This window comes from Thermobia domestica, chromosome 13, assembly GCF_964235325.1.
Source record: "Thermobia domestica chromosome 13, izTheDome1.hap1.1, whole genome shotgun sequence".
Taxonomy (NCBI): domain Eukaryota; kingdom Metazoa; phylum Arthropoda; class Insecta; order Zygentoma; family Lepismatidae; genus Thermobia; species Thermobia domestica.
The window spans coordinates 219,764,216-219,779,983 of NC_137466.1; the positions used below are offsets into that span (position 1 = coordinate 219,764,216).

Genomic DNA, 15,768 nt, shown 5'->3' on the forward strand with positions numbered 1-15,768 from the left:
TAGCGCAAGCAACACTGATAATGATTGTTTCTTTAGTTCCAACACAAAAGTTTATATCATTTAACGATGTTCTTGTTTTATGGAGTGAAACTGGTAACGTTCATATATGATGTTAATTTCTGTGGTGTAATGTTCTTTCATTGCCTTTTTAATTTTATCGTAAGTGTTTCCTGCAGGTAACGTTGGATAACGCTTTTCGTAAACGAGTGTTCCCGCGTAAACGAGTGTTCCCATAACCGTGAAGAAAGTCGAAAGTCCTCTCCTATAGAATATACGTCATCAAACACATATGCTCGAATCCGTCGAGACATGGTTGAGTCTATCACACTCTATGTCAAATGGTGGAAATTTGGAATCGACGATATCTTATATACAAGGTGTTAATGAACTATACCGATAAACTGTAAGAGGTGATTCCTCACGTCAAATAAGAGAGAAAGTTCATATGGACCTATGGCGAAAAGTGCATATTTTCAGAGCTAGAGCTGTCCAAAGTCGCGAAAAAAACTAAACTTCAATAGGCTCTATTTCGAATTCCAGAAACTGTGGATGGTGGTTATTATCAGCGTAAAGGAAGCCACGCATACACAATCCAAAAGTGCATATTTTATCAATTACCAATAGGTGTAGAGGGTATTCCCTACAGGGTGTAATTCTCAGATATGTTTTCAATAGAGTTTTCAGATATACCCTGATTTCAAGAAGGGTTGAAAGTAGGTAGAAGGTAAACCTTGACAACAATGGACATCCAATGTTTCGGAGGGAAATCGGAAGTGTTAGGAACCGGTAGCTTCATGTTTCTTTGTGTTCGGAATAAGTGTGATGAAATGTATTTTGTCATGGTATATTTCATGTTTTCTTCACTTCTAAGCGTGAAAGAAAACATCGCACCATGCGTTTTCCCGAGTACGAGAGACCGTGCTGCTGACGATCCTTACCATTTCCGACATCGTGCCAAAGGATTCCGTGTTCACTGCTATCAAGACTTATCGTCTGCCTACTTTGGATCAATCATGAAGTCAGAGCATATCTCAAAATTCGGTTGAAGGTATGTCTGGGAATCACCCTGCAGGTAATAATCTGTACACCCATTGAACATTAATGAAATATGCATTTTTGGACTGAGTATGCGTGACTCCCTTTATGCTGATAAGGACCACCATTCACGATCTCCCGAATTCGAAATAGGGCCTCTTGAAATTAGGCTTTTTCGAGATTTTCAGCCCTAGCTCTGAAACTATGCACTTTTCGCCATAGGTCCATATGAACTTTTCTCTTATTTTCATGTGAGGAATCAGCTCTTAAAGTTTGTCGGTATAGTTCATTAACACCCTGCATATAAATATTTAACGTAGTTTCTCAAGACGCGCTAAATTGTTGTCTGTAAAACTGGTTTAATATATTAAGTTACTCTTGTACTCTTTAACTTAGTGGTAAAGTACACTATAGCAAATCATAAAGACACTAATAAATATGGATTCTTTTATTGAATGATAATCTTTATGTCCTACAGAGAGTAATTTAACTCCTTGAAGTGTTTATGCAGTACTCACAAGCATATTCATTATATAATTTGGAAGATTCTCCTTTATACGAGTACATACCTGAGAGTTGAGAATATGTTTTATATTATTGTTGTTTGTACAGATTCAAACCTACTGAAAACACGAGCGACTGTATGTGTACTCATTCTATGGCACTTTGTGTCCAGTTTCCCTTCCTAGCATATTTCTGTGTTGTTTAGTTTTATTTAATACCTTATATCTCTTTCTAACTATGCTGGATATCCCTACGCGTACTTCACTCAAGTGTGTGTACTGCATGTTCTAACACCCACAAATATTTCTCTATATTTACGGTGCACTTCATACACAGTTATGTGGGTCTTCAAATAGCTGTTGGGTTTTGTTATATTTTTCTCCAAAGAACATCCACTAGTAAAGAGCATACACATCGTATCGTTACTTAATCATATACGCACACTTTTTCTTAATAAGTATAAAAAGTGCAATTAGGAATGTATCCAAGCGTGGGCACTTTTACTTGTGACGTAAGCGGTACTTCAAAGACTCCAACTGTGATGTCATTTGTTTTGTAACCATATTACTTTTTACGTGTTCTGTCTTGGTCCTTTATCACTACATACACTATTTTCGGTATTGAAAAAGTTCACAGCAAAACTGAACGAAAGTTTGTGTTTGTAAATGAAGATTAGGAGAAAGACATAGCAAGTCCGATTCTTACTCAATGAACATGCTTTTAATTTTTGAAATAACATTTTCTAGTGCTCTTTAATCATCATTCTGATCCAGCAGCGTAAACATGTTGACTCTGTTGTTTAATACTGATAAAAAAAAAAAAAAAAAAAGATGATTGTCCTTCCTATTTAACTTACTTGAGAATGAAATACGCTGAATCCCATACATCAACGCCAGCCTCCGACAGCGAGCGGAACATGAGGTAGCCTTCTTTCACTGATCCCAGAGGCGTCGGTGGAGGAGACAACTGAGCATCTTGCATGTGAACGATCGCATAATGGACTATCTCTTCGTCCTACACAAATAATATTCAGTTAGTTAATAACGTCCAGAAACAAAATAAAAAGGTTCATCGTTTAACACTTTAAGAAAAGTCTCTCATTTTAATCACTGAATGTCAATTGCAGCTTTCTACCACCAAACAGCAGAATCTTCAGATGCTCATGCAAAATATATATATATATAGGCTTCAAACTGTATGTTCTACTCGAAATTGTTTTGCCTTATTGGACCATCATTTGATTGCACACAACAGGAATGTTATCTGAATGCAGAATGAAGCTGTATTCATTCAAAGCAGATGTTATTTCATGGTCGAATTTATCTATTTAACAAAAGGACTTTGCCTTGCGAACAAACCTTAATCAGTTATCAAATAACTAATAGAAGAACTGATGGATTGAATAAAAAGTAGTATCAACAATGTTGTCACGTCAAAAATCTGTGTCTCAGCACTACAAGAAGTACGTAGCTGATAGAGGCGATGAAGTGTGTAGAGAGGCAAACACTGTGTGTTATTCACTCAAAAGCCGTAAAGTAGAGGAGCGCTATAACAATAGAGTTTCGGAAAGACGAACAACGTGCGTGGATCAAGATTGAAATGGCATAATCATGTTTTCAGGGACTTGGTGACGATCTTTTGCCCAAAATGAAGGAACCACTTCGCGGGAAGCATTACGACATCAGAGAACCCAACATCAGTGTCATTATGGCGGTCTCTGTGAGACGTCGACTGACGGTGTATGACGTCCTTAACATGTGTAGCAGAAGGTGATAGAAATGAAGGAATGTAACAGTTGTTTTCTGTGCATAAAGCCAGCTACGAATTATACCTATGTTCGCATTACTTTTTATCCAGCTCTTGTTTAATACTTTTCTCCTAGATATATTATGATACTTTAAGACGAAATTTGAGATATAGTTTTTATTTAAACGAAGAAGACAGCATATGTTGCTTATGTTACAACTTTGCAAAACAATGTCAATATGCAAAATAGAGAAACAAGAAAATTCTACAGCGACCTCATGAAAAGACAAATTGGCGTCTTAAGGAAGTAAAGTAGCCTAAGCAAGGAATGCAAATCATAGGGAAAGAAAAGTATGATAGAGTGTAAAAGGAATCGAAAGATACTATATATATATACATAAGAAAACTGGTGAACAACAGGAAGAGGAAATAAACTAGATAAGCGAAATGTCATGCAAAGTCTAGGTTCTCTCTGCATACACTTTAGTATTAAATAATGGGAAATTTATCGCAAGTATACAGTAGAAGAAAGAAAGCGAAATAAGTAGGTTAACAATTTCACCTTTCCGTTTTGAACAAAACTATAACCACCGAAGACGAAGAAAAGCTAGCTCTAGGCTGTAGATGGTAAGGTAGGACAGGATATTATTTATGCAGATAGAGATTCATGACACACATTTACACTAAATGCCTACGAAAAGATAAACCTTCTAAGCAATGGAAAAGTGCTATGATGCATGAAGAAATTAAGAAAAGATTTACGCAATCTTCTCTCCATTCTTCACCCAACCAAGAAAAATATTAGATTTAGGAGCTGCTATAGAGTAACTGGTCATAGAAAAGTGTTTTCCATCACATCATATCTATATGGAAATTTTCAAGTGGGGCTAAGTTTACTCCCACTTCTTGTAGCTCTTGATTCGACGGGTTTCAAATCAAGCTAAGGGGACGGTTGGAAGACACCAAAGAAAATATACCTGAAACAAATTATTGCGGAAAACTGTTTTGTCATGTTATTGCAACTTTTCCAAAAACTATACTACGAATATATTGTACAGTTTCATTTACGCAACGACAGTAGGAAACAAACCCCACATAATGGGGTTGAAATCACCCCAGCAATAGGGTTTAATTACTATTCTCATGCTTACGATGTGTCTTAAAACTTGTATTTTTACACATTATTACTATTCTTTTGTTATAAATATTTTTTTTTTCGTGAGTTCGAATCGAATTTTCTTCTATTCTATGTCTTTCTAAAAATGAAACGAAACAATTACTTATATCTTACCTTTAGCCAGGAGTCCGATGTCATCCATTTTTTTAAGCTTTTCATATCGCTCAAGTCAAGAGTCCCCACAGCAGGAAGTTTCGGCTGAGGAACTGATCTTCGCATCGCGATTTCTAGATTACTTAGAAGCTGACTAGTTGTTTGATATCCTCCCGTTGTAATATAAAACCTCTTTTCGTGGTCCTCTCCAACGATCAGACATACCTGCCAATTCGGTCCAACCTGGAAGTTCATATAAACATCATATATTGTCAACGCTTGAGAAGGGCGTTCTGCAGAGGAAAATAATATATCAGTCTGTTTAGATTTATAGCGGTTATTATGGCCAAAACGACTGATCCTTAGGTATCAAATGTTGCATTTTACCAAGGAACTCTTACGCTGTAGACATCAAATCAGTGCATTCGATAGAGGTCATCAAGGGCTTTCTTATGATATATTACATTCAACTTCAATTTTATCACAAAAATTCTCTAAAAAAAAAAAACTCAATATAAAGAAAACTATATATTAAATAAAAAGTGTTCATAAAGAATATAATGACAATTTGAAAAGTGAGAATTTCGAGCCCAAAGGGGATATCCGACTTACTGTCGATTCCTGCCATTTTCTTATATACTAATAAAATCATCTAACTGCAGTGAGACAAATGGAAAACTCAAAATATTATATATAAATGAAGAATTCATAATTTTTGTTTCTTTGTTGAAGTGTAGCGGCTCTTTTCAGCACCAAGACTATATGAGACATGGACTTATAGTTTAAGGTGAAATTCGAAGCACCGTAATGCGTCCAATACTCTCCCACTGGGAGCCCGTGCACCAAAGGCGTGCTCGCTAGCCATTAGACGAGCGCGGTGGGCAGGACGATTACTAGTTTTCATCAAGGCCCAAGAGATATAAAATAAGTAGAAAACAAAAGTCTGTAAATTTAATATAGATTCACAATTTGTTATTAGGAATTGAAGAAGCTATACGAGAAACAACGATATATAAAGCCTAGGAATGACTGATAATGGACAGATATCATTGTGCTGTTTGTAGACGACGAGAAAAAAGTTAGAAGCAATTGTAACTGAGTGCAGAAGACATTTAGCAGTAATTACAATATGAAGATGAATATGAATCTGTCAGAAGTTTCAAGGTGCGAAAGAAATAAACCATAAGAAAACAGAACATCACTTGGTAGGTAAGTACAGAACAACAAAGGAGTTAAATAACAAGGGAAATAAGATGTAGAATCTAGAACAGCTGAAGCAAAGAAAATAGTTGAAGAAGAAAAAAAGACATCTGACATCGATATAGAACTCAAGGCAGTAATAAAAAAAATCTATGGAATGTGACATCGTATGTAAACTACGGCCTTTGGAAGAAGAGGAAAGCCTTCCGAGTGTGAAAGTACAAAAGAATTGTGAAAATTACATAGGTGAACGAAAGTATTAGAAGACTAAAATAAGGAACATATTGAAGACGATGTCGGAAAGAAATGATAAGATAATTGGACACAAGAAATGCGGAGGAATCACTCTAGGTAATGGCAGATAGAATAGTGGGAAGGAGGTCGAAACTTAAACGACCTAAGTAATACAAAAAGCTACAAGGAAATGAAAAGTCTGGCTCATGATAGGGAAATACAAAAAGCTGTGTTAAAACCAATCAATACGAAAAGAGAGAATGCGCACTTGGTATTGAAAGTGCAGGAACTTTCATCGGCGTCCGAAAGGATTTCGTGATTAACCTCACCTAACCCGACAGTGGCTCTGAACACCGCTTTTCACATAATTAGGAATAGTAATGCAAACAAACTTCTGAACAAACGCTTTCGTGAAGTCATTCAGTACTATTAGATACAGCTTGATGAGCTTTATCAAATCATTAATTAGACGTCCAGAATTATATAAAGTTACTCGATATGAATGCTGGTTAAGACCTTTCTCCTTTCCATAACTAGAGATCTAACAATTATAAAAAGTTTGTCTAACGATTTCAATCCATGAACACAAAGTCTACACAATTTTTTTATTACTTGCAATGTGGAGGCAATTAGCTAGCATCCCATCTTACAAATACAAAACTAATTTGAGTATTAATTTTGTATGGCTAACCGAAATTATACATACATCTATATAGTGTATCAAAAAGCAAACATTCAGACATGACCAAACAGCATAAAGTTCTTACAATGTCAAAAAAACGTGATTTTGCTAAACAAAGGATATCTTCTGAACATGTATACGAAATGGTGTCCGATCAAAATTCTTCGATTCCTGGCTTATTAAAGTAGAACTTAGTCCTAGGATGTAAAGTCAAAATTTATTTGGAAAGTGTCATCACAAAGAGAAAGAAATATGTTAATTTAATTAGGTAGATACACTAGGCTAATAAAAACGGTGATGATGAGATTGGTGATAATGGTGGAATGAAGGAACTGGAAAACCCCAAGTAAACTCACAACAAAGCTCACTTGGCACGGTTGGGGTCGAACAAGGGACCCTACGCACCAGAACTGAACGCTCTATCACTGAACCACGGTGTCTAAAGTTGTATGAAGGAAACAGTATGAATATGATCCTTAGAATTTCCCTGAGGTAGTAAGGTACCCAATGGCACCATCACACCTGTCGTTTGTTGGTAGGCATTATAGAGCTTGATCATTGTAGAGGGACTCATTCGAAACCAACCGTCTGCCACTCAGCACGAAAGCAAAGATTTTCAAGCTCCTATCGTAGCTTGAAGCGTACGTAATTTTGGATCAGCGGAAGCCTACCTAAAAGAATATGTGGCATTTAGCGGACAATGTAGAACTATAAATCCAGATAATATTATTGGCTCCTGGCTCGTCTAATAGCTAGATCGCACGCCTTTGGGATCCCGAGTTCAATTCCAGACGGAAGAATTTTCAAATTTGAACGCATTATGGTGGTTCGGGTTCTACCTACTGTAGGCCTACGTCTCATATAATCTCGGTGCTAAAAGAGGCAATGAACTTTAAATCCTGCCGAACATAGACAAGTCCACGCCAGCGCCAGAGTTGAGCTGATACTTGACAACGATCGTCACTGTACATGATTCTCTTAAATTCACTGCCTCACTTTTGTATCGACATGTTTTGCGAAACGAGAAACCGTCTTCCCGTAGGCCGATAATATGGCCTCTTTCGCAGGTCTCGTTCATTTATATTGTGCCCTTGGATGTCAATTTTTCTCATCTTTCTTCTTGACTTCTCCGGATTTCCCTCTCGCAGTACTACTGGAAGCAACGAGCTGAAGACGCCGTTAAGCCCTCGCATGTTCCATCCATCTTGCTTAAGTTTTAATCGTTTGTACGTCACATTCTGCCGCGCAAGTCCTGTGAGTTTGAATACATTCCTGTCATTCCTCCTCGGTACTGCAGTCGATTGAGAAGTTCTTGGGTTGATACAAATTTCACACACCCTGCGTCAAGTAATAAAGCGAACTTCCACTCATATCGTTACACATTTCTTCCTTTATTCAATACAAAAAATTAGCAGCTTTGCGTCTTCAAGGTGCGAAAATGGAGGTTTGTGTTTACATTACTCCAGTAGCACCCAATCTGCATCAACAAATAGTTTGAAACCAGTAAGTACATATACCTTCCATTATTTTTCCATACTCCTCATTATTCCCGCGCGAAGAATACGGATTCTGGTAGTAAAAATACTAGGTAATACAAATAACTTAAACCATTCTCATTCTGAAGTAAACAAATAAATCAAAGAACAACATTATTATTTTTTAATACAGAAATGCATATCAAGTTAGGATAACTCATGACGGAAAATCTTTGTTTTAGATAGCCACTTTCCTTGCACTTGTTCGTGCGATGTTTTCATAACGGACATGCATTTAAAAAACTGATAGGAAAAAAGAAGATATGTTACTTTTACTAGTAGACATTAAAAGAGAAAACGAAAAATACATACAATTACAACGTCGAGCTCAGCGTATGGCATCACAAACTCTTTGTTGTACGTCCTCATTCCACTTCCTGATCCAGCAAAATACAAAGCTTTGTTCGTTAACACTGCGAGGAGAGGTTGGCTCTTCCCTGCGAAGTACGCACTTCGAACCTTGAAAACCTGAAAACCACAAGCGTCAGCTTTCTCTCTCATAACAAATAATATTAGCATACACCTAATACGGTACAGAAAGAACTCAGATGACACGATCAGAGAATTTTAAAAATATGAAAAACAAAATCATGTTACAATATCTATGAAACTAAGACTGTTTTAAAGATACAGCTACAGCAACAAACTTAAGACTCAAACCAAGTTTGAACTTCAAGAATTCTCGTTATATTTTATTATACTGATACCAAATATACTGAATCCTCTTTAACATTTTCAAGTAAAAGCAGTCGTCTAGAGCAGCGTTTCTCAACCGGCGCGAATGGACCGATGGTGTGCCGCAAGGAAATCGAAATAAAATTATTGATTTTATAGCAATGAAATTGCAAGACATAGGGTAAAATGTATATTTGTATTTCACATTACTATGAATCTAGAATTTTAAATTTCATACTGAATTACCTTTCTGTACATTTTTAATGTTGAAAATGTATTTATCATTGTTATGACCATTACTGCTTCTTTATTGTTGCAAACTATTTCGAAACTTGAAATTTTAAAATATCATTCAATCCTTTTGACAATGGAAACATGCATACAAATTACCTACATTTGTAAATTAACAAAAAATTGGCTACTTACCAATGAATCCTCCCTTGAAAAATTTAAAGATTTAAAGATTCAAAACTTTTCAAGGGAGAATTCATTGGTAAGTAGCCAATTTTTTGTTAATTTTGAATATCCCCCCATGCGCCCATGTAATTATTACCTACATTTGTGTTTTAAAAGTACAAAAGATTTGTTTGTTCGTTAGTTATTTAGTGATCTTCCTTCTTAGTGAAAGGTTGCACATAGTTTTCGAAAAAGAAAGTGCATTTTTAAAAATCTGAGTCCTACAATTCATTGCAATTGTTTTCTGTTTTTAAAATAGAACGAAAAATAAGCATAATAATTTACCACGGGGGAAAACCAGTGATCGAGCTTTCTTTTCTGTGAAAAGGAGATCAGTAATCATAGAAAAAATACCCGGTGTTTTATATTACAAATAATAATATCTACATGAGTGTGCCGCGGGAATTCAAGTTACACCTGTACTGTGCCGCAAGTAGAAAAAGGTTGGGAAACGCTGGTCTAGAGAGACGGTCATCTTAAAGAGGGAAGGAAGGAGGCCATAATACATTATTATTCTCTATACACTATATTACCTACCATACTAATCTTAACACGAGAAAAAGTCAGTTTTATTTTACACTGTAAAACTATAGACTTCAAAACTCTGCAAATTAAATATTGAAACCGGAAGTAGAAGGTCTATAGCTTCCGCTTGTAATAGAGTTGTATCTTGTTCTTGCGGTACTAAGTTCATATCAAGAAACTGTTTCTCGCTATTTGTCAATATTGAAACCGGATGCAGTAGTAAATTTCTACCACTTCCGGTTTCACCAGCGAGAGATACGGATGAAGATATCTTTTCTTCAGATCCTGAATAGCTTTTTTTTTTAAAAAAAAAAAAAATCTTGATGCTAGTTCTAAAGCAATAAACATTAAAAGTAGAAGTTGTTAATTTCTACCACCTCCGGCTTGAGTAGGAGATTAAAGCATGAGATGGAACCTATTATTGGGTTGTAAAAGCCGCTTCTCCATATTTCTGACCGTTTTTGGTCTGGTACTTGTTAACAGACAGACAGACGGACATAGCCGTTGTAAGACTTTCGATGCTTACTGTATATATATATAAAATAGTTTGGAAGTCTAATAAATATCTATCAGACTGCAAGTACAAGTAGGATGCAATTTATTATATTTTAAATTCATACAATTATGTATTCGAAAAGAAAGGAAAGAATTCAAGACGCCTACACAATTGTTCTTAAATTTTTGACCAGCAAACTCACAAAATAATCTATAAACCTATAGTACAACTAAGAAACTAAATTAAAGGAAGACCGTAATTGCTTCTACTTATAGGGCTGGCTACCAATTTAACAATCGTGTGATGATGCTCTTTATTTTATCACAAAAGTACCTTCCTGTCAAAAGCAGGGTTGAAAGTCGCCTTGAAATATCATTCAGAAGTTTCATGCTTATTTGAAGCAAAGTGGACATGTTACAGAGCTCATTTGTTGAAAAGATAGGGGATTGGCATACAAGTTTCTTTCTAACGAAGTTTACTAACACTGTTTTTATCAATAATTTACAAAGATCAAAATTATTAACACTTAAGAAAAAAAATCGTCACAATTCTCTTCCTGCTTAGAAACTCAACTTTCAAATCGAAACAAACATTTGCGGAAGCCTTTTAACAGGGGACGACCATTTGCATGCTTGCAAAATGAACTCTAAACTGAAAGATCCTTTATAAAACAAAAGTACACATTTCTCCCGATTATTTTAAGGCATTGTATAACATAGTCTTTATTATCAAAGGTCAAAGGACCAAGAATTAGGTTAAAATAAATAAGTGTTATATGAAGAACCAAAATTGCAGTGAAATGTAACACAATATCAAAACAAGCCCCTACCTATGACACGGAGGAAGGGAAAAAACGCTGTCTACTAATGTTAGGACGTCCGGCCGTATTGTATTTTTTTTTCTTCGTGATTTTATTATCTTAGAGTGGGACTTTCATATGCTCCTTATTGTAACATTCCTTAATAATTCATTGAAATACCTGTACGGAGATAATCTATCCAAATATTATGGTTACATCAGAATGTATTTATTAACACGAACATACTATCTTATATTCATAACATAACATGTCAATTACCACAACTTCTTTTAAATTTAAAATCTCAACTTCTGTCTGGAATAAAAGCCTCTTTCGCCCCATACTATTTTATCCTTCAACACTTTAACTCCGCTTTTAACCTTATTTAATATCCTCCCATTCTTGGTAATGAATAAAGGCCAAAGTTTTTAAAATACCCGGGAGAAATTTTCATCTCCTTCTGTTAACAAAAATCAAGTACTATATTTCAGTTTCTGTTCATCTGTTTTTATTTAAAAAATAATAATACTTTATTGTTTACCTTGTATAGTTGTTCATCCTCACTGCTGAAAATATCTGCCTTCATAAGAGCAGCCACCCGTGGCGATGGTAATACCTGATGCTCTCGTGGCCTCCCGTGCTCTCCCATTTCCTGCTCTAACTCCTGCAGAAAACTAGTTTCTTTCACTGGCTTCACACCACGAATGTACAGATTCCACTGTTTGCACTGGGTTTTCTGCTCAACTAAGAGTTTCGCTCTTTTAGCACACTGCGCTTCCCGTTGAGCCTTCCTTGCAATATACGCCTTCATCTGAACAAGACGAGTTCCCAAACTGCCTTTCAGACATTCAAAACAGAATGAACGGTTGGCTTGAGTTGCTCCAACGAAGGATTTCTCGCTCTGAGTGTCAGATGCTTTATCTCCTAAGCAGTTGGCACACATATGGTTGCTCTGATTCAGGAACGACGAAGTTCTCTGTGGATCTTCCTGCCCCTCCGGAGTCCCTCTTTCAGCCACCGGCGGCGCCCCAATCGTCTCCGTAGAACTATGAAGCAAGCATGTGTTACTGATAGCTACGCTTGCCTTCAAGCTATCATTACGAATAATAGCATTATCTACGCTGTCTTCCTTTGGCAATTCTATTTTGTTACTTGCAGACGGATCCAATGAGCACGGCACATCACTACTAGAATCTAAGTCTCCAGAAAATGAGACTCTTTTTACTTTGGAGTCCTCACAGTTAGTGCGTTTCTTTCTTAGAACTACTGGAGCACAATCATTCTGATTTATTAAGTCACTAGCGGAGAGAGGGCATTCACTAGAGATGATCTTCTCAACTTGAGACACTGAAGTTTCGTCAGGAATGAGTTCTGTGGAACCTATAAGATTGCTTACACTTTCACAGCTATCGCAAAGAAGTGAATGACTGGCACTCGTATTCTCTAAAGTCTGATTGGCACAGGGCTCCTCAACGTCACTATTCTCCATTTCCAATGACAGAAGCCGATTGATTCGATTGTCCTCGATTTCACTGCACGTACACGAATCCTGTAGAGAAAGAAAAGACATGCTTCAATAACTTTAGTTCATATTACGACGTCTTTTCAGTTACAAGAATTAAATACAGCATAAACATACACAAATTATGTAAAGGTGAAAGGTAAAAGTTACTTTTCAGGTCTTCTACAGACACCTTAGTTTTAATTTCGCAGACTTCAATATTAATTTTTCCGCAGCTTCTTTTGTCGATCCCCTCCTTCCCTTATAGCCCACTATACTTTGCCTTTATGTTTATCTTTTCTAATTACAATTTAGTGTTTAGTTATAAAATAAAAAAATATATAAATCCTCCTCCAATCATATTTTCATATTCCTGTTTCAATGTCTATTCTTTTTACTTATCCGATTACAACAGTATTTGGTATTTGGTAAATTTCCCTCACTTTCCCAGACTACTTGTATGCTTCCCTGACCAACTGTTTTTCCATGACTTTTCAGCTCTTAATAAAAAAAAATGTTTTTCAGAAAGAAAGAAAGAAAAAGGAGGGATAGCACATAACAACAAAATAAGTCACTCAGTATGGTGTTTCATTCCATGATTGAAGGAAAATCTTTGTAAAATTTGAAAGAATTTCTCTGAGCAACCATCAAACAACAATTATTCTCACTACACTGTGTTTCTCTTCCATCATTCGTTTCCCTATTTTGCTCTTTTGCCTTCTCAGCCATCAGAAACTCTGAATATTAAGAAAAGCCGATTCATACAGCTCGACTCAAAAACGTTAGTCTGTATAAACAATAAATATTATCCTTCATACACACAAAGAGAGTATAAGCTATACTTAGTTGTAAGGAGATGAAAGAAAGTTAAAACAAAATCATTAGCTGCAAGGAAAACAAATTATTACATTATTTGAATTTATTGCGTTCTCTCCATTTGCACGTTACTTTCATGTTTGTGTATATAGATAGATAGATAGATAGATAGATAGATAAATAGAGTGTCAGTCTCGTTGAGACTCTGATTTACCGAAAACTATTAAAAATTATCAGCTTAGAAATAAGCAGGACATTTTCGAGATAATCGTAAGATATAGAAGTCTTCTAGAGCTAATGAAATGTCATTTTCAAAGGCGATGTAACATCTTTTACTTGAATAAATTCTTCCGTTGCAATACACACTTTTAGGAACTCATGCAGGAACACCCAGTATACCCAGATTCAATCTTAATTTACACTACAGAATGTGTCTAGTAGCATGAGCTTAGCTGGATGTAATGATCTGGATTTCTTTTATATTTATAGACTTAATATCAAATCGAAAAGTTCGGTTTAAAGTAAAAATGTGGCCTATGTACTTAGTGAAAAACTGGCTATCTATTATTCATTGTAAATCCCGAAAAGAATGCGCGTCCCATCAATTCTGAAGTAACATCTGGGCTGTTTACTCAATATTTTAGTTTTTGCACTTAATACAGATTTTATATTCAGTTTAAATTTCTTGGAGCACAGATAAATTTTATAGGAATTTTTAAAATTCTAATAAGTAATTTTACTGATTTTTTTTTTTTCTATTATTTTCAACTGCACGTGATACCAATGAACAAGTATTGCAATTTGAAATTCCATTCAATTGCAAATAGAACGAGGTTATCATTTGTCTCCCTGGCGCAACTACACTGTGGCAATTTCTCTAAATTTTAACGAAAATAAACTAAATTAAAAAACATCGTCTAAGGTTAAATAAATCAAATCGTAGAAACAAGAAACACATATTTCTTTCTTCACAAACATTACCGTGAAAAATAAGCTGAATATGCGAGGCGAGGCGAGTTTTTCAAGTACAGAGATTGTTTAAAAACTAAGCAGAAAATTATTTGCACAATATTTATAAGATGTTACACACATTCAACCACTTCTCTACACAGTTTCAACCATTATTGAGACACCTGTCATAATAGGAAATCACCTTTTGTATCCTTCCTCATAGAAGGATGCCACCTGTGATGACAGCCTAGTATGTACTGCTTCTTTCACATCATAATCTTCATCGAAATGTTGCTATTAAATCAATTTAGATTAAGAAACGAGTGAAAATCGCTTGCTGAGTAGTCCGAGCTGTAGAGAGGGTGGTCAAATTGTTCCCACCAACAAAATAACCCGATGAGGTTTTGAATAAGTTTGGCTGTATGTGACACCGGATTGTCATAAACCAAGACAATTCGAGAACTTTCCACGTGTTTAGTTATATATGGATCGATGAAGTTTGCATAGCGTCGCACAGTACGTGTCCTTGCTGATTCTTTCGTTCCTGGGCAAGAATTTAATGAGCAAACTGTCTTGTCTGTCAGAAAAAAAAAAAAAAAAAAAAAAAAAAAACGTGCACATGATATTTCGGATAGACATTGTCTGCTTGAATATTTGTTTCACTGAGGATACTGAGTGCCTTCACTACATGGATTGCTGCTTTGTTTAAAAAGTGACGAGTGACTCGTCACTTTCCTCAGCATATTGTTCAAGAGAAGTGAAAGCACCGCAAAAACATTTGTTTTTCTAGATTTCTCTCGGTAGCTACGGATTCTATTACAATATTGTAACAGACTGACCGTGAGTATTGTGCAAAATGAAGAAAAAGTAACGTTACAGTCGTCCTTGCACTTTGTTTACAGACATATCATTCATCCAAGGCTATTATGCTCATCGTCATGTCCTTTATTGAACTTCGTGACTCACTTCTTCACCATTCTCACACTCATCACATTTGCCCCATAACACCTCATACAGCTGGCAACGAATGTCCGCTGCTGTAACGTTTCTTGCATCCAAGAATCGAATCACAAACTTCAACTAACAGTCATTGGATGCTCTTGAACACTTTCATATATTCTCAACATAAAGCGATTACACTGTGACTGTCCTCACAGCTGCATCTGGTTTGTCAATGAATGACAGAAGTCATTACAAATACTCACACCGCCAACGCACAGATATTTTGAAACGGCCTTTCTTTAATAACGCACCTCGTAAAATATATAACGAACATAAAAATGTTGTTCATAAATATAATGAACGTTGGCCTAATTACCTGATCAAAAAATATTTTCCTACCG

The 15,768-nt window shown here is 35.8% G+C and overlaps 1 protein-coding gene across 1 annotated transcript in view; it reads right to left on the reverse strand.

Annotated features, from left to right (window-relative positions):
* prd1 (pleckstrin homology domain-containing protein pruning defect 1) overlaps window positions 1–15,768 on the reverse strand; it is a 49,014-nt gene that overhangs the window by 20,907 nt on the left and 12,339 nt on the right. Inside the window, exons 5-8 of the mRNA XM_081737410.1 lie at window positions 11,699–12,706; window positions 8,519–8,674; window positions 4,577–4,798; window positions 2,396–2,553 (exon numbers count right to left, since the gene is read on the reverse strand). Of these exons, the coding sequence (XP_081593536.1) occupies window positions 2,396–2,553; window positions 4,577–4,798; window positions 8,519–8,674; window positions 11,699–12,706 (1,544 nt within the window). The remainder of the gene's footprint in view (window positions 1–2,395; window positions 2,554–4,576; window positions 4,799–8,518; window positions 8,675–11,698; window positions 12,707–15,768) is intronic.